This window comes from Euleptes europaea, chromosome 5, assembly GCF_029931775.1.
Source record: "Euleptes europaea isolate rEulEur1 chromosome 5, rEulEur1.hap1, whole genome shotgun sequence".
Classification (NCBI taxonomy): domain Eukaryota; kingdom Metazoa; phylum Chordata; class Lepidosauria; order Squamata; family Sphaerodactylidae; genus Euleptes; species Euleptes europaea.
In genome coordinates this window covers 80094000-80116152 of record NC_079316.1, presented here as the reverse complement: position 1 = coordinate 80116152, position 22153 = coordinate 80094000, and the positions used below count along the sequence as shown (strand labels likewise).

The 22153-nt window shown below is 40.7% G+C and overlaps 1 protein-coding gene across 1 annotated transcript in view; it reads right to left on the bottom strand.

Annotated features, from left to right (window-relative positions):
• The window catches only part of BTAF1 (B-TFIID TATA-box binding protein associated factor 1), a 62754-nt gene that overhangs the window by 25824 nt on the left and 14777 nt on the right, over positions 1-22153 (bottom strand). Inside the window, exons 6-24 of the mRNA XM_056849835.1 lie at positions 21915-22051; positions 21489-21600; positions 20698-20766; positions 18696-18785; positions 17605-17700; positions 17322-17498; positions 15916-16056; positions 15670-15794; positions 13163-13283; positions 12757-12861; positions 12395-12544; positions 10531-10673; positions 10202-10376; positions 8531-8734; positions 5693-6119; positions 4140-4330; positions 2062-2215; positions 1867-1976; positions 842-1043 (exon numbers count right to left, since the gene is read on the bottom strand). Coding sequence (XP_056705813.1) covers positions 842-1043; positions 1867-1976; positions 2062-2215; positions 4140-4330; positions 5693-6119; positions 8531-8734; positions 10202-10376; positions 10531-10673; positions 12395-12544; positions 12757-12861; positions 13163-13283; positions 15670-15794; positions 15916-16056; positions 17322-17498; positions 17605-17700; positions 18696-18785; positions 20698-20766; positions 21489-21600; positions 21915-22051 — 2929 coding nt within the window. The remainder of the gene's footprint in view (positions 1-841; positions 1044-1866; positions 1977-2061; positions 2216-4139; positions 4331-5692; positions 6120-8530; positions 8735-10201; positions 10377-10530; positions 10674-12394; positions 12545-12756; positions 12862-13162; positions 13284-15669; positions 15795-15915; positions 16057-17321; positions 17499-17604; positions 17701-18695; positions 18786-20697; positions 20767-21488; positions 21601-21914; positions 22052-22153) is intronic.

The window sequence follows — 22153 nt, the reverse complement described above, 5'->3', positions numbered from 1 at the left end:
CAGTAAGGCTAGGCAGGTGTACATCCTCTTCCTAACAAGTGAAGCCAGATAAGCTTTATACCAGACAGCTTAAAGCACCTCCTAATGGAAGTCAGAGAATGCACTGTTTAACACACTCTTCGAGGTAGGGAAAAATCTGTAATCACTAGGAAAAGTTACTGGGCTGTAGTTACTGCTTCCAAAACACTTCTTTATGCAGCATGGTGTAGTGGTTAAAGAGCGGTGGTTGGAGCGGTGGAGTCTGATCTAGAGAGCCGGGTTTGATTCCCCACCCCTCCACATGAGCGATGGAGACTAATCTGGTGAACTGGATTTGTTTCCCCACTCCTACACATGAAGCCAGCTGGGTGACCTTGGGTTAGTCACAGTTCTCTCAGAACTCTCTCAACCCCACTTACCTCACAGGGTGTCTGTTGTGTGGAGGGGAAGGGAAGGTGATTGTAAGCTGGTTTGAGTCTCCCTTAAGTGGTAGAGAAAGTCGGCATATAAAAACCAACTCTTCTTCTACCACAGTACAGGGCATATGTCAACCCAGAATGATAAGCAAGATGGGGATACTGAAGTGGAACATGTCTTGCCATTACAAAATGTTCTTTGTGTTACCAAGAATGGAATCACTCTACACCACGCCTATCAGAAAGCAACCCCCCCCTGCTTCAATACAATTATACTACATATTCACAACCAACTTGGTCAAGTTTCCATGCTCTTAAAAACCATTCCTGTTTTGTTTATCCCTGGGCTTCACAGAGCTTATTAAACCTTCCTCTTCCAACATACAGCTGGAGCATGCTTTGGCGTCAACGTGGAAGTAATCCTGCCTTCACTTAGGAAAGGATACAAGCAAGAGCTTCAATTGCACCCTCTTGTTTGGTACTGTCATCTATGGCACCCAGCCAAGGAAGAACCTTTTCCAAGAAAATGTGCATGGTTTCTATGGTAGCTATTTTGCTCGTCACACCCACACAACGAGCAGCCATGTGTCTCACCGCAGTGTTGGGGTGCTGAAGGCACATACACAGATAAGGCAAGTGCTGGATCAACTGCAAAAGGAGACAGGGTTTTAGTTTTATTTACAACCAACTTACCGAATATCATTCAAGAAACTATTTCACCAAAATATTGTGACCCATGTAATATCAGATAATTCTTCCAAGGCACGAGAGCGCTTTACTGCACTGTTACTATAGTAAATTCCTCATTCCACCCCCTTCTGAGTCATCAGCCTCTCGTCCAGATATGTCAGCAGAAAAGGGAGTAATATGTGGTGTATATTTTTATCAACCAGAATTCAAGTGAAAATCAGAACACATTAGAAATAAAAGCTTTCAAGCTGCTGGAAAAAAGTTCAGTTCAAAACCATCCCAATGAAAAATATTCCAAGTGTTTGTATTAAGCATCTCTCATTTCACTAAAAATGATATTTTTAAACTAAAGAAAGTAGTATTTTTCAACAAAAGTGAACACTGATTGACGAGTAGGTGCTCCATTTTGACTAAGAACAAACACAATCTACACATAAGCACTCTTAGATTATTTCACAATAGCCTGAATTGCAGAATATATTAACCACTTCTATTTTAGAATGTGAAAACAAAAAACAAAAATCACTTTGAAAATCCACACAGATACATTGCATTAAAAATATATATATATATATTGTGTGTTATAAGTGCCACTGAGTAGCTTCCAACTCATGGCAACCCTATATGAATCAATGTCCTCCAATACGTCCTAACAGCCTTGCTCAGGTCTTGCAAATGGAGGGCTATGGCTTCCTTTATAGAGTCAATCCATCTATATATGGATATATCTATTAGTATAATGTATCTATTATTAACAGAAACTGTGTCACAACTTAATTACCAAAGGATGAAGCTGAACATCCATAGAGGCGGCCGTCGTTTCAAAAACCTGTAAAGAATTCACCAGTTCCTGGGCTGGGCCATCTCCCTTTTCCAAGAGCGACTTTCGATCTGTTGCAAGAAATATCCCATGTCAGAGAATATTTAAAATTCAAAAATTTCTTTAGAATGCCCACGTTTTAAGAAATACACATACCAAAGTTGCTTATATCAATGTTGTTCCTTAAGGGACCCACCATGGCCTCCCAGAGATGGGGCAAGCCCACGGCCATTTCACCACCAAAATGTTTTGCAATAGTGGATAAAGTAAATTCTGCTCCTCTCCTCTGTACAATGTAGGGTTTCTGGGCCTAGAATTGAAGAGGAGAGTCCGTAAAAGAGTTAGGAAGTTAGCCAAGAAAAACATGGTACATTTCTAAGTATACAGTCTCCCCAAAATGGATAGGGCTTTCCTATGAAGCCTGTAGCAGAGAGCAATATCCTTTAGCTTAACCCACAGAAGACTGGTAAGATATCTACAATTAAAAAAGCAAAGTTACTCAAAAACACTAATTGAAAAACGATTAGCCAGCAGCTTCAGTAGTCAGAAGAAATTTTACAACGCACTTCAGTATTTTCTTTACAGAATCATAACTAGACTGTGAGCCATACATGGTAGCCACTCATCTGATAATAGTGGTTGCCTGGATGGAAAGTCAACTGCACTGGCTCCAGCTGGGATACTGGATCAGGTTCAAGGTGCTGGTTTTGACCTTTAAAGCCTTACACAGTCTGGGACCTTTGTATCTTCGGGGCTGCCTCTCCCGGTATGCCCCTCCCAGAGAGCACTGTGCTCGACAAACACCAACTTGCTTGTGGTCCCCAGCCCAAGGAGTGTGCTGCTGTCCTCAACAAGGGCCAGGCCTTTTTGGCCTTGGCCCCGGCCTGGTGGAACTCCCTCTATAGTAACTTCTGGGCCCTGCGGGACCTTAAGAAGTTCTGCAGAGCCTGCAAGGAGGAGCTATTCCATCAGGACAACAACTGAGGATGGCCTCGGGTTGTAACCTGTGCTGGCCTCCCTACCCTCTCCCTCCATCTTTATTTTACTGATTAATTGTGGGGAGCTGACTGCTCTGCCGACTCTCTCAGCGGCAAATATGATTTTAATGCGCCATCTGATATATTAGTATTAATTTATATTGTTATGGTTTAAATAATTTTAAGTTATTTTATATTATGATCTTATTGTTATTGTTTTTATCTGTTGTTACCCACCCTGAGCCTGGCTTGTCCAGAAATTGAGGGCAGGCTAGAAGTGAATAATAATAATAATAATAATAATAATAATAATAATAATAATAATAATAATAATAATAATAATAGCCACTTGGGAGATTTTTTTCCAGGGAGAAAGCAGGAGGAGGAAGAGGAAGAAGTTGGTTTTTATATGCCAATTTTCTCTACCACTTAAGGAAGAATCAAACTGGCTTACAATCACCTTCCCTTCCCCTCCCCACAACAGACAACCTGTGAGGTAGGTGGGGCTGAGAGAGTGTAACTAGCCTAAGGTCACCCAGCTGGCTTCACGCGGAAGAGTGGGGAAACCAACCCGGTTCACCAGATTAGAGTCCACAGCTCTTAACCACTACACCACGCTGGCTCTCTAAAAAGATACTTCATATATGTAAGCTCACCACAGATGACGCACACAGGTAAATTAATACTAAGGCAGAACAGTTCTTACTTGCCATCACCACAGAATGCAATGCTTTTCAAAAGTAAATCCAATTCACACATCTAGCTCTGAATGCTCAGATTATGTAAAGGCCTGTGTGAACCGGTCCTCGTGACTTAAAGAAACCAAATACAGTCTCCAAGTCAGCACCATCACCCACGAATCACCTATGAATCTTCTTACACTGATCTCTCAGGTAGGAAGAAGCAGCACAAAAGTGTACCATGGTTACATTTTTCCTTCAATAGGAGATGCTGAAATAACTCACTGGGAGAAAGTGGGGTCAGCCAAAGGGGCAGATTTTATTTTCATTTTCAAAGGAGAAGGGGTTTTTGGATAGAAAAAAATACATAATCTGCATTTGTTTCAACACACATAGAGAAACTTATGCTTCCCTGTGCAAAGTATCTTTTGTCCCCGCTGAAACGGTAACACAATATAATGCTTTTTAAAACTAGCATTTGGTTTTTCTAACCAAAACCATAGGTCATGTGCATTTATAATGGAATGCTTTGTGATGCATTTGGGCGGGGAAGAGAAAATTTAACGTTTGTACTCACTTCATCAAGCTCTGTGATCATGTTTCCACTGCTACTCGTGGGCAGATCTCCAATTTGAGCCTTCGTGGCCTTTGGTGTAGGACCTCGTCTACTTGTGATGGCAAATGCTGCTTTTTGATGCCTGTATAGCGTGATTATACCCCTGTGCTTGGTGACTGTATGATGCATTCCACCTCTTTCTGAATTGGATCCTATAACAAACAAGATAATTAAAACAGTCTTACAAACTACATAGAAGTTACGCCAACAGAGAATGCTGGTTTTCCCTGCTGGTCCTGTTTTTTTTTCTACTGAACTGTGGGGGTGTTATTTAGAAGAAAATATCAATTTCCTACTGGAATATGGTAGACAAATGACAGAAAATAATAAGATGCAGCACATCACTAGAACGAGCTATCTGAAATAACAGTAAGGTGGAACGTAAGCAAGGTACAGGGCAAAGCAGGTATAACCAAAAAAACAAAAGGCTTGTTTCCAAGTCTCCTCTCTCATCCAAGATTGTTCCTGGAAGAGATGCTCAGGACTATCCACTTCCTTATGGTGAGGAGTGACTGACCTCATCATGGTAATTGGATCCCATGGCTATCTGATAACAACACACTTGCTATTTGTTTAAAATGCTTCTTTTGAAATGAAAGCGTAATTGTGTGCTGAAGCACAACCGGTGCGTGGTCAACGGCAACCGGCAGATTTAAACCATGCATTTCAGGAGTTTCAGTAATGACCTCTCATTCTCAGAACTGACGCTTGGTAATCTCCAGGGATGTGCTCTTTGGCATTTTGAGAGTCTCTGCATCCTAACTTCACAGCTTGTTGAAACAGCTTTCCTTCCCAACATTGAATAACAAATTCCATCTACATTAAATGTTAAGAGCTACACAAAAAAATTGGATTATTCCAGCTCTACAATGCGTGCTCGAAGAGTATGCTCTATTCAGTTCTTAGGTATCCTTCCTCCTCTGCGAACTCCACCATATTTCAGCAATCTAACAGTCCGGGTTTCCGAAGAGCCTTTATGCTGGCTCGTCTGAACGCCACGCCTTCATCAGTGCTAAATGGAAGATATGGCAATTTGCCCTACACAGAAAGACTGCTCATGTAATATGAAAAAAATCGATACACTCTCTCATATGATGTTGGAGTGCCCCTATTTTAAACTCCAACGTGACCAATGGATCACTCCTATTTTAACGAAACTACCTGCCACCGTAACAGGTGATAAAATAGTCCCTTTTATGCTGGTGGATAGAGATCCAAGTAAAACACTGACAGTGGCCAAGTATCTCTCCACCATATTTTCCTTAGAAACAGAAAAAAAAACCTCCCCATTAACTGCTCAAGACCTGTGGGTCACGGGAGCTTGAAAGGAAAGGAGAATAACAAATTCCAAGAGTGTTTGTAGATGAGCTCCTTTGTAGAGGCTTCCCCTGAATTATATTGGAAGTAGCCTGACTCAGTACGGCCCCGGCCCCTGCCCTCAACTCCTAACGCTGTACAGGAGCCAAAAGTTTGATGTCTCCGCTACCCTGAAGATTGACAACTGGCCGACATACCTTTTGAGTTTTCATGGGAGCTCTGGGGTTGTGCAGGACATGTCGCTAAGGGGGTGAGCTGGGGGTCCACGCAGAGCGAGTTGCAAAGATTTTTAATAATCTTTGAATTTGGACATGGAGACCTTGCTGTGCACTGCTGAAGTAGCTTAGCAATGCACAAAGCAGCATGATTTTGTACTAGCGTGTTCTCCTCTTTTTTTACAGCCTCCATCAGAGGTTTTATCACCGGGTTCAATTTCTCTGGAAGTTGCTCCAGGTTCACGATGGCACAAGCGACGAAGGTATGCACTCTCAGCTGCAACGTTTGCCATTCCTGGTTTGTTTCCGTGACGGTCATTTGGACTTGCTGTCTCTTGCCTTCCAACTGCTGCAAAACTTCAGGACTTAAAGTAAAAGAGGATGTAACTTCACTGAAGATGGTAGTGACCTGGGGTAAAGAAAATTCGGACTATAAAGTATGCTTCTACCAAAAGCAAAATTGTACAAACTACCACGCGAGGATACTAAAGCAATTGTTTAAACACACAAGGTCCTACAAGTTAGTACCCAGAAGAGTTGTATACACTATATCCAAATTCAAAATGAAAGGCTGCATTTGTGAAATATAAAGAGCAAGAAAAAGACTCTGTACATAATCCCAGTGTTCATGATACTCTAAAACAAATTGCCAGAAATTAGAAGTGGAAAGCAGTGGTGAGGATAGTGCATAATACCCTGTCAAGATTTCCTTAAACACCTATCAAGTATTAGACACAAACACATAAATGTTAAGTGTCATCAGCAGGAATGAAAAAATGCCAACATTACAATGCTGTTATAGTTGGCCCTTGTGACTCTACAGAAATTTCTTCCCATTATTGTTCATCCAGTACTTTAGTTGTGACCACTGGTTTCAGGACAGCGTACCCGACACCTTAAAAGAGTAATTATTAGAGGTTATGATCTGCAGTCCTTCACAACGGCCCTGTGGTCAGTAACTTTACTAAGTAAGAACTTGAACTCCAGGCAAATTATTGGCAGCAGCCAACCAGAATTTTATCAACAAATGGATACGGAGACACAAAGATAGGGTTATAATGGACCTCTTCCTCTGCCACCTTCACAAAAGACTCGAGAGCAGTTTTATCAGTGATTCTCATACTGGCATTAACACATTACTGAGTGAAAAGCCACTCTTCCCGAGGCTATTATACAGTTGTTGCTGTCTTTAGAAGTGGGAGATGTGACAGAGATATTCAAGAACACGACTTCTGCATATGCGGTTCGCCCCCAAGCATATATGATTGGTGGCGACTCTCACTCTGAGCCAGAAAAGCTATAGGTTACAACCTGCAAGTGTCCCTTAGTTTTACTTTCTAATGACTGAAGCAACACCTCAACAACTGACTAATCTGCATATAGCTTTCTTACATATTTGTTGGTTTCTACTTCTTCCTGTTTTGGAATCTCAAAATAAAAAAAAGAACAGAACACTTCTACCAGTAGCCAGAGTGGGGATGGAGAACACATAGTTAAATTGTGGAACTCCCTGCCCCAGGATGTGGTGACGGCTGCCAACTTGGAAGGCTTTAAGAGGGGATTGGACATGTTCATGGAGGACAGGGCTATCCATGGCTACTAGTCAAAATGAATATTAGTCATGATGAATTCCTATTCTCTACAGTATCAGAGGAGCATGCCCATTACATTAGGTGCTGTGGAATACAAGCAGGATGCTGCTGCAGTTGTCCTGTTTGTAGGCTTCCTAGAGAGACCTGGTTGGCCACTGTGTGAACAGACTGTTGGACTTGATGGGCCTTGGCCTGATCCAGCGTGGCTTTTCTTATGTTCTTAATCCTGTAGGCCAGTTTACCCAAGACAAGGGAGAGAGCGCTGAGCTGTTTCATACTGCCTATTTTCATGTTTGGCAGCAATAGCCTGCTCATGTAAGCTTCTCTTCATTGTCTTTTTCCCCTCCCCTTCTTTGTGTCAAATACACTTACATTTTATTCTCTCAAACAAACACATGAGATATTGGTTAGAGAAGTGATTCTTAAGGTGTCTGTTTTATACGGCTTATCCTTCTTTTAGACTAAAATCCCAGATTCCTCCCACAGGCCCTTAAAAATGGCACCCAAACAGGAATCAACCCCAACTTCAATGAGTTTGCTGATGATCATCAGGCACAAGGATCTCACTGAAGGTACATTTGTCTTTTGTAGCAATCTTTCCCTTCTCCCTCCTCTCCTAAACTCTAGGAACAGAGAGGGTTGTGGGGAGAGACTGAAAACCTGGAAAAGAAACCCATTCCCTCACCCCAGCCTGCTTCTTTGTGTGTGGTGGCAAGGGGGCACTGATAATGTTGCACAGTTGATTGGTGGTAGCGGATTAAAGGTGAAGAGTCACTGGACTAGAGCGACATGCTACAAAACAACAACAAAATCTAGTGTGCTCTTTAAAGACAAAACACCCAATATAGCATACCCAAATTCAAAGCCTCATCAATCGAAAATCGGCTCAAACCACATTCTCAAGGCCTAATAGTTAATCCTAAAGCAGTCGTGATGCTATGAAAAGAATCAGCACAGCTTCTTCTCTGAAACGAAGGAGATCAACTGACAAAGGAAAGCTCCCCCCCTCTCTTTTTATAGGTCCACCCCCACATGGAAGGCAATGTCTTCCTAACAGCTGTTACTGCTTTCCACAGTAGTCTGATTTTAATATGCCCATTTATGTAGATGCGCAGGGTTACTTCAAATAACAACTTTCAGTGACAACTGAATAGGCCAGAACTGCTGTTCAGGTGCTTTTCACACCGTTCGCCAAAACATTGTGGCTGGGCTCTTTCAATTCACTCACCAATTCGTTAGCTTGATCTATTGTAAACACACTACAGTTTACTCGACTGCCAATGTCAACGTTTGCGTCAGCAAATGAGGAGATGAGTTGTTTGCATTCATTCTGCATCCGTGTGAAAGGAACAGCTATTTCATCATAATAAAGATGCTCTGAAAGGACTTCAAGTAAGCGTGACTGGACGGCAAGAGTCACAGCTTTATTTTCCTGAAAACAAATGTGAAAACTACTGTAAGGTATTAGAAGTATAATCTTTTGGGTTCAGGGCCAATGAAACAGAAATACGGACGAATTTGCAATGGATAAAATAGATCGACATTGTGGTTCAAACATTTACTGTACTAATGAAGATCACAGAAATCCAATGCACCTAGGATCCAAAAGGCCAATGTATCTAGTAAATAGGATGCCCAACAGAACTGGTGGCTTATGTCTTTTAAACCACCACCCACCTATCATCTGCTCTAACCCACTTCTGAATTTCAAGGGAATTCTGAAAGCCAATTTTGATAATGGCATTGGGATCAACGGCTCCAGCCAAAAGTCCATCTCACTAGAACCATGAATACAGCAGCTCTCAGAATCCCCATCTGCACACATCAAGGAGACTGAATCACACTCCTGTCATTTATTTAAAATTCTAAAATAGACTGGAGTCTTGTGTCATCAGATGGTTGACAGCATTAATGTTTTCCTTATGTGCTACCTTTCAATTATCATACTGTATCAAACAGAGGGAGAAACTATTTATATCCTGCTTTACCCCGGCTGAAGCAGGGCTCAGAGCAGGTTACATCATCACAAAACAACATCTCGTTAAAATAAATATTAATAAACTTAGACTTAAAAACTTCTGATACCAATCCATATTAAAACCCGACAGCACCGTTCCAGTTACACACCAGTAGCAGCCAGCCTAAAGGAAAAGCAGTCGGGGATCCTTTAGAAAGGCAAAGTATTGGTTGGATTAAGATAGGTAAGGGGAAAGGGAGGCCCAGCCACGATGGAAGCTGCTGCTGCCCTGAACCGTAGGCCTGATGGAACACCTCAGTCTTACAGGCCTTGCAGAATTACGTCAGATTCTGCAGGTCCCTGGTCTCAACAGACAGAGAGTTCCACCAGGCTGGGGCCAGGGGATTACCAGCAAGTTGTTGTTTGCTGAATGTAACGCTCTCTGGGGGGTGTAATGGTAGAGGCGGTCCCACAGCCATGTTGGCCCCAGACTGTTTAGGACTTTAAAGATTAATACCAGCACCTTGAACCTCATCTGGTGCTCCACCTGGAGCCAGGGCAGCTGGCGAAGCACTGGTTGAATATGTGCTCTAAATGGGGTCCTTTTGAGGACCCTTGCTGCCACGTTCTGAACCAGCTGGAGCAGTCTCAAGGGAAGTTACAGAAGTCTAGCCCGGAGGTACACCACTGCATGGATCACAGTGGCCAGATCGGTATGGGACAGATACGGCACCCGCTGCCTCGCCTGGCAGGTTAGCCTGTTTGTATCATTCTAATACAAACAGGCTAACCACAACACAGTGTGGCACTACATTACCAACAAAACTTATCATAATAGCAGTACGAATTACAATATCGTAAACACCAACCAATCCCCCTCCCCCCCATAAATCATAAATTTAACTTTGAATAACATGAATTTTAACTACCATAGTGTCGTACCTTCTGCAAAGCAGCCCACTCGCAGATAACTAATGCAACGCTAAGCCTCTGCAAAGCAGACTTGGAATTCAAATGGAAAAGAAGTAGCTGGCCTAGTGATTCAGCTGGCTTTATTTCTTGAGTGACGGCATTCACACTCTGTTCACAAATACAGCAACAAATGGCTCCAAGCAATCTGGAACATAAAATGGATTTCATAACCGTTTACATTTAGAGCAGCATTGTGTTCTGTACAATCAAACTTGAACTAGGTTATAAAAATACTGGTCTCATCTATAAACTCCGACTGCTTTTAACAACAGATTTAAGATTTTGAATAACAAACTGACTTTGCTGCCATCATTCGGGCTCTCATAACAACATAATCCCTGGTTGCTGGATCTTCGGCAACACTTTCCGCTCCAGCAATGTACTCTTGAACCACCTCCTTAGTCTGCGTTTGACCTTGTCGCACCTTGCCACCAATTTTTTCCTGCAAACAAAGACATGAGATGATGTCTGGGGATGTGGCTCTTTCAAATACAGTGTTTTCTAACCAGCACGTTAAGAAGAAGGTTTGATTTTATATAGTAACTGTAACACTGGGAGGAGCTGGAAAACTTTTAAAGGGCGTCTTGCTTAGTTCTCAGTCAGTTATTTCAGTGGCTTTTCTACTCCAACTCCTGATTTAGGTCTTCAATGGTATCAAGTGGCTTTGTTTGAAATCTGTGAGGCAGCTGCTGCTGTATCACGCAAGTATTAGTAGGCACATGCACTTGCTCTTCTCCCAAAAGTTTGTGGGAACACCTTGCTTCAGGCAATGACTTGCACTACATGGCACATTTCCACTGCCGAAAGAACAACTCCTTCCTCTTTAAATTACTTTTGATGTCCTGGACTTCCTTCCCTTGAGTATCCTAAAGCAATACTCCACACATTTTTCCACTCATCTTTCAGCTCTATGCTGAAGATGGGAACTCATCTTCATTTTAGCCACAAACCTGAGCCTTCATAATGGTTGTTTGACTCAGGAAGGTGCTCTACAATGAAGTTTGAGGCCTCTGATCCACTTAACTATTTTAAATACTATGCATTACCTGCTTCAATTCCAGAATAAAAGACAACAGCAGGTACATTTTTTTAAAAAAATGCAAGCCATATTAGACTTGGCAAAGTCATTCTCGTGAAATATTACCAAAAAATAGCCAGTCTATTCAAAGCTATTCAAGCCATCCAATGGTCTCCTCAAATAACACAATCTGCCCAATCATAACACGATGATAGGGCATCTGCAGTAGGAGCGGACAGATTGACAGCAGCATCACGAAATCACTTCAAGTGAACAGAACTTATTATTTCTTAGAGGCTGCTCATCTCAACCAGTGCAACTGGAAGGAACAGCAGAATGTCAAGTCTAAGAGCTGATTCATATATCACAGAGTTCTCAGGGTCACCAGACGTGTTATGATCAGATGTATGCTAGAAGTTGTGTACACAGAACGTCTCACACAACAGTGGGCCCAATGTGGCTTAGGGTCACAGGGAGGGGGGGCGGACTTAGGCCTTCCTCTGCACACTGTTTTCCCAACTTGAAGTGGCCCCAGGAAGTCAATATTTTCCACACTGAGGAAACCTACACACACCCATCAGTACATGCAAACATTCCCTGAGGCTGTTTTAAGTGGCAGATAGGCTCAAGTCCCACGTGCCATGGTCACAGTCTGAATCAGGACCATGCAAATAGGGAAATCAAGTTCTGAACATGGAAGTCTAGGTGGAAATACGACTGAAATTCTTCATGGTGGCCGTGAGGATTTTGCAGTGTGAGAATCAGCCCTCAAGCAGGGGGCTGTATGTCATCAACATACAGGTCAGACCGCAGAAGCCTCAACAGCCATTGAAGGGTTAAGCTTGGGAGATGCGAAATTGGCCTTCCTACTTAATTGGCCTTCCTACTTAATTATTTTGAAAACATCTTTAAAAGCTACATGCAAAAAAGAAACAAAACAGAAGCTATTTTCAAAAACAGACCAATACCAGGTTTTCAAGCATTAGTTCCTTATCACACAGAAGTGCAGATAAGCAAAATACACTGAATCTTTTAAAATGGAAAAGAGACTGTTCATGTCTAGCTTGTTAGAGTTGAATACTTGTGACATATGGTCAAAGCAACATTTTGTTCTCCAACCCTATAGTTTGGGGTTTTTTCCTCACCTTTGATCTGGCTTTCACTTCCAGTAACATATTTAAATCAATAGGCAAGTGAGAAGGCTGCATCATTAAACAGAGCCAAGCTCCCATCCACGGACATGCAGCTGCTACAACGTATTGTAGAGATGCCTTGCTTAACAATTCTAGCCACACCTGAATAGGGAACACATTTATAGCAAATTAAAAGATATGTGGTCTTTATGATAACAGTCCATTACTTTTGAGCACACAAAATACAAACTGCATCTGTACAGTATCAAACAATTAAGATTAGCTATTCCCAAATGCAAAATATGGGTCATAAACAAAAGCAAGGAATCAGAACTATGGGGCAATGAAAATTTAAATTACAACAGGAGGCCTACCTTATGAATGAGCTCCAGAATTTCTTGATTACTTTCTAAAATACAGAACTGAAAGATGTGTCTTAACATGTCTTGCAAAATGGGAATAAGCCAGGCTGCAGAACCCTAGAAACGAAAAGTGAGGAAAATTCCAAACATCAAGAGATGCTGAGAAAGGCAACATATAAAACTACAGCATGGAATTAAGAAACGTTCATTTTTCACACACCACTTTTGCTATTTGCTGTTAAATTGTGTTTTCAATGGTTTTTGCATTTTGTTAATTTTAGTATTATGTAAACTGCTTCAATTTAAAAGAAAGCGATACAGAAATTAAATCAGTATAGTACTTATGCATAAATTAGAAGATATATACATAAACATTTCCTTTCATTCTCCTAAAGTTAGCCATACAATAGCCAGTCACCTGATCTTGTGTCGACAGTAAGGTAAACAGAGTTTCCAGTGCAGCTTTTCGAACAGATGATATTGTATGATGTAGGAATGGCCACACACGTGGTACCAGAACTGTGAGTGACTGCTGAATACTGAGGTGGTTCAGAATAAAAATGAACAGTAAGAAAAGAAGTCAAATTCTTATTGGTAATTAAGATATATGCTTTTTAAAAAATTAAATCCTAATGCTACATTTTTAAATACAAGCAAAGTACATGTTATACATCATAAAACTAAAGTATTTACAATGCAATCCTACGCAGAGTTCCTCAACTCTAAGCCCATTCATTTCAATGACCTGGAATAATCAAGAGTAAAACACTGTAGGAAACTTATATTAACGAAGACCACTGATTCATCTATTCCCATACCAACCGAGAGCAGCTCTCCAAGCTTTCCATCCCACCACAACCACAGATCTTTCAAAGTATTCCTACACTTGCAAAAAGACTAATATAGCACTGGTGTCAAATAGGAAAAATCCAACATTGCATAGAAAAACAATTTTCAATACCTATGTTTCTAAATATTTTCTGTAGGAAAACATATACAGTGATACTGGATATGAGGAAAGTTTAACTGTTTTTGTACTACTATAAGCTTATAATTATATTCCCAAATATGTTAAAAAAAAAAAAGGTAAAGGTCCCCTGTGCAAGCACCAGGTCATTCCTGACCCATGGGGTGATGTCACATCCCGATGTTTACTAGGCAGACTATGTTTACGGGGTGGTCTGCCATTGGCTTCCCCAGTCATCTTCCCTTTACCCCCAGCAAGCTGGGTACTCATTTGACAGACCTCGGAAGGATGGAAGGCTGAGTCAACCTTGAGCCGGCTACCTGAAACCAACTTCCATTGGGATCGAACTCAGGTCGTGAGTAGAGCTTGGACTGCAGTACTGCAGCTTACCACTCTGGGCCATGGGGCTCACTAATATGTAGAAGAGTCAAAAGGAAATGGCAGTGACTGAACTTGAGACATTATACATGTAAAGCATGTCAACCACTTCACCAGAGGCCCGCTTTGCCTTTTGGAATTCAAGAAATCAATTCATTAAAATCACTCACGCACACTTAAAATTAGTCATCTAAAATTATTGTTTCCATCATTAGGTACCTAGGGAACGTATACCATATGTGCAGGAATGAAACCCCTCACTTTAAAAAAATTACTTATACCAATTTGTGTCCCTTTGAAGCAACCCTACCCCTTAGCCCCTCTCCCCTTAAATTCCAGGAACAGGGATGTGAAGGCTCAGAGAGATTAGATTGAAAAATTGGGACGAAACCAATTGTCTACCTCTACTTCCCAGCCAGGTGTTTTTTTTACTTTTTCAATGGAAAAACTAAAGATTTCGGGAAAACTCCAACAACGCTTTTTCATTTTGAAATGCTTTTAAAATACTGCCTGGAAACTGGCCTGTGTTTGGAAACACACGTATCAAATCAAGGAACAAGCTGACTTGTTAAAATGTCAAGAAGCAGGTTCCAATCCCGTGCAAACTCCCTGAAATCCACAGAGGTAAGAGTGGTATCTCAGAATCAGAAGCTATTGCTCTTCCTGAGTTTTTACACCAGTATTTTACAGGATATATTATTTAGAGTTTAAATTACATGACATGGGATTTCATAGGTAAAATCCAGTTATCAGGACATTTACTGTGTACGCTGGTGATACACTACTGAATAGGTTAATGAACAGAGTTGGACTAGGGAAGCCTGATTTCAAACACCCACTCTCCCATAAAGCTCACTTGGTGACCTTGGACTAACCACTCACAGTGCCACTGACTTCAATGGACTTAGAAGGGGGCAACTCTGCTTAGGATGGTAGATCAAATCTTGCTACTCAAAGGATTGTTGTACAGAAAACATGGGGAAAGGAGAACCATGCACTGCATTGAGGAAGGACAGGATACAATAGTATACAGATAAAACAGACATTATTCTAAAGTCTAATTAAATGGGCAGATTAGTAACCTTTGACACAGTGACCTATAAAGCTAGAGGCCAACATTTGTTTTTCCAGATTTCAAAGCAGGATTTAAAAGGGAAGAGTTGCTTGTAATGTGTACACCAACTCAAATAGTCACCTCTTGGTAAACTAGGACTACAGGTTTTGCTTTGTGGACAATTCGTTTTTTTTTTTTCTGGAAGGGGGAAGAATGTTGCTTTTCTGTGGCTCCACAATTTCTGGAAGTTTTACTTCTCTATCCAGGTACCTTAAACAATACAGATCTATAAGTTTATTTTTTTAAAGTTAAACTTTCCAAGATTGAACAAACCTATCACTCTCTCTGTATAAACAACAGGGCTAATTAACATGGTGAGTAACAGAAGAGTAAAGATATTCCAGAAGAAAAAAATCGCTATTGGAGTTTGGACTCAAGAATGCAGTCACACGAAAACTAGGTTTTTAACTTCCTACTAAGGTCTTTATAGGAGATTTCCATCAGTGAGGAAGCAGATCACAATTACCTGCATTTTTCGACCTGAGAATAAGTCAGAAGGGATGAAAGAAGGGTCATGATGCTGTTTGTAGAAGCTGTCAGGTCATCCAATTCTAGAAGAGCATCCCATAATATGTTGAGAATAAAGGGTACCTAAAAATATATAATGGAAAAAAGTCGCACGAGGAAAAGTTACTTTCACAAAACACGAATTCTGATTTTCTTCAGAACAACAGAAGAATGAACATTTAAAATGCATCTGTGCTCTACTTACTTTCTGTGGCTGAAGGTAGACAAGACTTTCCACCACTGGCACTAAAGATGAAGCGGCGACAGCTCTGACATCATCGTCCAGGTCCTGTAGACCCTCAGTTATTGCAGGTAAGACTTTAGGCAGCAACGTATCAATTAAGTCCTGCAAAGACGGTTGAGATAAAGATCAAAGTATTATGCAGATGGAAAACCTGAAAGCAGGACTACCATCTCTTGTAAAGTGTACAAAACCAATAGACTTTATTAAAACGTGAAATGTTACCCAGTGTGACTGTTTTAAAGCAGATTTCCATATCCCATCTGCTGCTGGGTTTTTTTTTTATAAACTCAAGCCAAACTAGAACAAACCCTCCCAATCTGGGAAAGACACATGGAGCTGCCTTCTACTGAATCAGACCCTTGGTCCATCAAAGTCAGTATTGTCTACTCTGACCGGCAGTGGGTCTCCAGGGTCTCAGGCAGAGGTCCTTCACATCACCTACTTGCCTGGTCCCTTTAACTGGAGATGCTAGGGATTGAACCTGGAACCTTCTGCATGCCAAGCAGATGCTCTGCCACTGAGCCACAGCCCCTTCCCAAGCAAGCAGGCCTAGTTGGAACAATTATACACTAAAGGCTTTGTTAACCGGTACCCGGTTAATCAGACAACTCTGCTAACTGGCCTGCTGAGCCAAGTCATTTGGCTGCAGGCTGGGTAAAAGTATGTTATTAACCAACATATGTGGTTAACCAGCAACCCAAAATCCAGCACAGCCAGGTAGGATAGCACCACATGGAAGCACTTCTCACTGCTCCAAGAAATCGAAAAACAAGCAATATCCACTTGAAGAGTATTAAAACCAAAATTCACAGACCTATTTAAATACACTACAACAGCAGCCAGAATAGTTTTAGCGAGGAAATGGAAACAAGCACTTTTTCTGGACATAGAAGAAGGGAAAGAAAAATTAATGGAATATGCCACTACAGCTAAAATGACTACTATGGTAAATAGCAATACAAATTATGAGCAGTTTCACGAAAAATGGAAACCATTTTATCAATATGTTGAGATTTAATCTTAACTAAAATAAAATAAGAAAGTGGTGCTAATTAACCATAGTGAAACCCAACTTAATTTTATACTTGGATAACTATTTTGATTATAGAAGAACTAAGTATGCTTGATTTGCCTGATAAGGTGATTATTTTTTGGTTATATGGCTAGAAATGTTAGAATAATTTTCTACAATTATGGTAACTATTTTGATTGCACAACTGTGTTTAATAGCATGGCAATGTAATCTGTTTGATTTGTTTTTGTATGCTTCTTAATCGCACTGCTGATATTTCAATCTCCCCCCTTTCCCCGCCATTGTGCCCTTTTCCTTTTAATTTTTTTAAAAAAAGAATATTAAAGCCATTTACCTGACGAACTGCCAGAGCATATTTTATCCCCAACAAGCCACCATGCCGTACTTCCCACTGTTCCTGCGCAAGTAACTTTAGCAGGATAGCCACAGTTTTATGAACACCGGCCTCATTCATATATTTCAGCACCACTCCCAGAGTCTGAGCACAAGTCTCCCGAACCGGCGCCACAACCTAAGATTTAAAAAGAGAGGAATCACCCAACGGAGCAGCAGAAAGCCATTTCAAAAAATTAAAACTATTGTGCAAAGTGCGTACTTTTTCCAAAATTGGTACTTACTTCGTCTGAAACAAAGTCGCCAAATCTATCTAACGCAAACACACAAAGAAGCCTGATGGCCAAGTCCTCCAGCCAATCCTGGTGCTGTTGAGTCATCTATTTAAAAACAGTTGAAGTGTTGAAATATTCTCAACCTTCTTCCCTTTTATAGGCTCTCACAAAAAAGTACACTCAACTGAACATGACAGAATTTAATGCAGAATTGTTCGGGTAAGGTAAATCATGTTATACATTTTGTGTTACTAGCAACAATGCTTAACACACTGAACAACGTGCACTACAGCCCAACTGCAAGGATTTCGGCAGAAAAATGACATTTTTGCACTGGTATACTAAATATTAAAATCCTCTGCAAGATCTACAAAGAAGAGTTATTCCATCACGATCTCTCAGAAAATGCTAGAAGAGTCAATACACAGTGGCTGTTAAAAGACGTCTACACGCTAAGGTGGCAGAAAGGACCTGAGAAGAGATCCCACCCCCCGGATCATAGGATGATTTGGGTGGGAATTTCATCCAACAGGATTGGAAGGGTGGGCACCCCTGCTGTTGCTATGAGGGTAGAAAAAAAGTCTACCGAAGGATGGCCTGCTCGGACGCAGCCCCCCGTAGGTGGGACTGCACTGGAAGACTGAAGATGAAAATGACATTTCTGCACTGGTATATTAAATATTAAAATACTCTGCAAGATCTATGAAGAATAGTTATGCCATTTTACTGAAGTGCCTACATAGAAATTAAAAAAGCCAAGCAAGTGTGCTTATAACACAAAGGAAGGAGAAGCACCACCAATACAATTCCTCCCACAGACAATGGACTTCTCCAGGAACACAGTGCCACATTAGGTCTTTTTATTTAAATCTACTGTATTCTAGAATGATAAACTGCTCTGTCTCATCCAAAAGAGAAATAATATTTCTACTGTTCAAGTGACTGGGTATTGTGTTACTAACGGTTATTTGCCCCATGTTTAATAAAATGGCCGAAGCGAACAAGGAAGCTAGAGCAGTACAGAAGCCGCATTATAATGGAACATACAAATGAAGCATCTTTTGTCTAGGTTTTGCATATTAACCTTCTCTTTTGCTTACCTCTTCTACAGTGCTGTCTCCTATTTTGCCCCCACTTTTCCCATGAGCTTTAAGTACCTCTCTCAATCCAATACCTGCACCATGTCGGATCTAAAAAGTTAGAAGAGCAAAACAGATTAAGATCTTAGAGAGTTAAGAATAGAAGGTTACATGAAACAAGGCTTACAGATAATATGGAGGCAACTGGAAATAACACACATTCCGGCACAAGCAAAAAGCCATGCACAGCAAACCATCTAGAACTAATCTTGACTGTGCTTGGAGAAAACCACTAGCCTTTGTATTTCTGCTAAGACTGTAATTAAGTAGTAAAACCAGTAGTAGTGACCTATAAAGCTGCTAGAACAGAAGCTATGCTTAAGTGATCTAATAAATACATGTTAGCACTGAAAGAAAGTTTACAGAAAACAGGAACAATAATACTTAGTAGTTTCAGCAAATATTATTTTGGGCAATTACTTTATCTTCCGAACACACTTTATCAATGTTTACTCGCAACTTTGAGGAGATGGTTCTTGCTTGAAAAGCAGATGCTCCACTTTATCAAGATATACTGAGAACAATTAAAACCTGTGGCATCCTTTTTAAGACCATCAGAACAAATTTCTATTTCTATTTTTGTTTTGCTGTTAAGTCACAGCCAACTTAAGGCAACTCCAGAGAGTTTTCAAGATAAAATACATTCAGAAGTAGTTTGCCACTGCCAGCCTTCCTTTGCAAAGCGCCCCTAACATTCCTTGGTGGGTCTCCCATCCAAATACTGACCATGGATGACTCTGCTAGCTTCCGAGATCTGACGAGATTGGGCTACCCTGAGCTATCCAGGTCATAGATTTTGATATATAATTCTTTATCTAAATAATTCTTTCACATCCTGATTACAAATTCTGTGTGGGCTCATTTGTCAGAACAATTCAGTTCAGACCAAGCCACAGTTTGAACACCAGACATTACCAGTGGGCTTTCCATGTACATGCCTACTCCTTCACTTCCTGAAGTGCACTAACCATTGCTCTAATGTTAGGATTTGGGAAATTATCGTTACTTCTAACCATAACTTACCTCTAACTAGAAACCATGGCTAGAAGTAGAGTTTAGATTTGGAAGCAAGTTACACATAACACCCATTTCAAGCATTATGGCAAACTATGATGCAAGAAGCAAAGGAAGAAGACATCAGTATACAAAAGGTGAAGAAGCCTATTACACATCTACAATGGTAAAACCATGGGTGAGTGCTCATATTGGAATTAAGCCTACATAGTCAATGGTCCCATTGGGTGTGTGATGTATGGATGTGCGCATTGCACAAAGAATATTGTGTGAAATGGTTTTGGCAGAATAATATAGCCGAACAATGCTGCTTTATTATGGCCAAGGCAAACAAATTTATTTACTAACTGAACAGGAATCAGCTAAGCTAGAAAAATTATATTATACACAATAATGTTAATAAGAACAGAGGGTTGGATCCAAACAGCTTTTCTGCTAGTGGAAAAAGAAGGAGGCAACCTCTTTGACTGCCCAAAAAGCAACCCCACACTGAAAATAATGAGGTAAAGGTAGTCCCGAGAAAGCACTGGGTCATTACTGACCCATGGGGTGACGTCACATCACAAACTTTACAAGGCAGACTATGTTTACAGGTTGGTTTGACATTGCCTTCCCCAGTCGTCTACACTTTAACTGCAGCAAGCTGGGTACTCATTTTAATGACCATGGAAGGATGGAAGGCTGAGTCAACCTTGAACCAGCTACCTGAAACCGACTTCCTTTGAGATTGAACTCACCTCGTGAGCAGAGCTTTGACTGCAGTACTGCAACTCACCACTCTGGACCACGGGGCTCACTGAAAATCATGAGCCCAGCATGTTAAAAGCCATGTGGGATGGGGGCCATAGTATGGAGGTAACTGGGGGGAGACAGAGTAAATAAGCTGGCTGGGTACGACTCAAGGTATATTGAGGGCCTATCAAAGATGGAAAAAGGTAATGAAGTTTACCTCCCATGATGGGTTAAAGAGGTCATTGCATACTTCTTCGCAAAAACTTTCCAAAGGCCATTCATTAGTCTAACAGAGACAAAAGCAACAAAGTCAATTCACTAACTGGTTCTAAAACTCACACCCCAAAATTGCTCAATTACTTATATTGACAGGGTGGGTATATGTACTTCAAATAATCATCTGGATTCAATTATGCACTATTAAGGTGATTCTATATGTAAAAGAAAATACTGAGCTATAAAGAGACAGAATAAGTGACATATTTAATCTTAGCCTTTTATAGGGCTATTCCTCCAGAAAAATATGAAATTGAACTAAAAGTCGCTGAAATCCAGACAAACAGGATGAAAGCAGCAACCTCATACACTGAAAGCTGTTACATGTGCACAGACTGTATGTCCAGCACAAAAGACTCCTCATCAACTAAGACTATCCAGCAGCACTAATGTGCCTTGGTTGATTATAACTTTAGACAATACTTCTGATTCATCTGCTTAAATTCTCCCCATCCCAAAAACTCTGCTTTGATGCAGACATTTAGTTACATAAACACCATTTACAATTCTAACAAGCCCCCCCCCCATAGATCAGTGTAGTACAATTGTTTCTCAGACATTATTAGCAACACTGCATAATTCAGGATAGAGACTGCACCATGGGACATACCATAGATTTCAACGGGTTATTGATCAGCAGCTGTTTAATTTCCCCACTGAACTAATGGGAGATAAATTAACTAGCTCTGGCCAAGTCAGCCATTAAATTACTGTTAAAAGGATGCACTGTACCTCTTCTGGCATATTATCTACCAAAAGTTTGGAATCAGTTGCAGGCTGATTGATGATAACGTTTGCCACTTTTCTTCTCTTCTCCTCTGGTTCCCCATCAGTGCTATCGTTGCTATAAAGAAACACTAAATGTTCTTATGCTTGCAAATTTCATGTTATGTAACAATGGCTTGCCATATAATACACCATTCTTTTTTACATCCATACAAGAACAATATCAACATCCAGAAATTAGCTATTTCAAATGAAAACATGTTCAGACTACACATCATCTGTGATTTTATATACACACACATTATATACACATCACATATTGAACAGTTACCAGCAAAATATAGTCAGAGTGTTCACTAGTAGAAAAACAGAGGCAAACACACTGAGAAAGTATGTGTTAGAACTATTATTTTCACCTAACTAGTACCGTACCTCTTTTCATTGGATTCTACTGCATCTCTCGATTTTTGCTTTGCAAACAGTTTGGCCATTCTTTTAGCTTTATTCTTTTGCCTGCTACTCATACCAGCTCGAAATTCTGAATCAATCAAGTCAGCCGCTTGAAGAGTCTGAAAAACATTTAAAAGATTCAGCACGCCTCCTTTGCCTGCAATTTAAGCAGGCAGAATCCTTCTACCACCATCCCACAACTTCCCACACCATTCCCGATC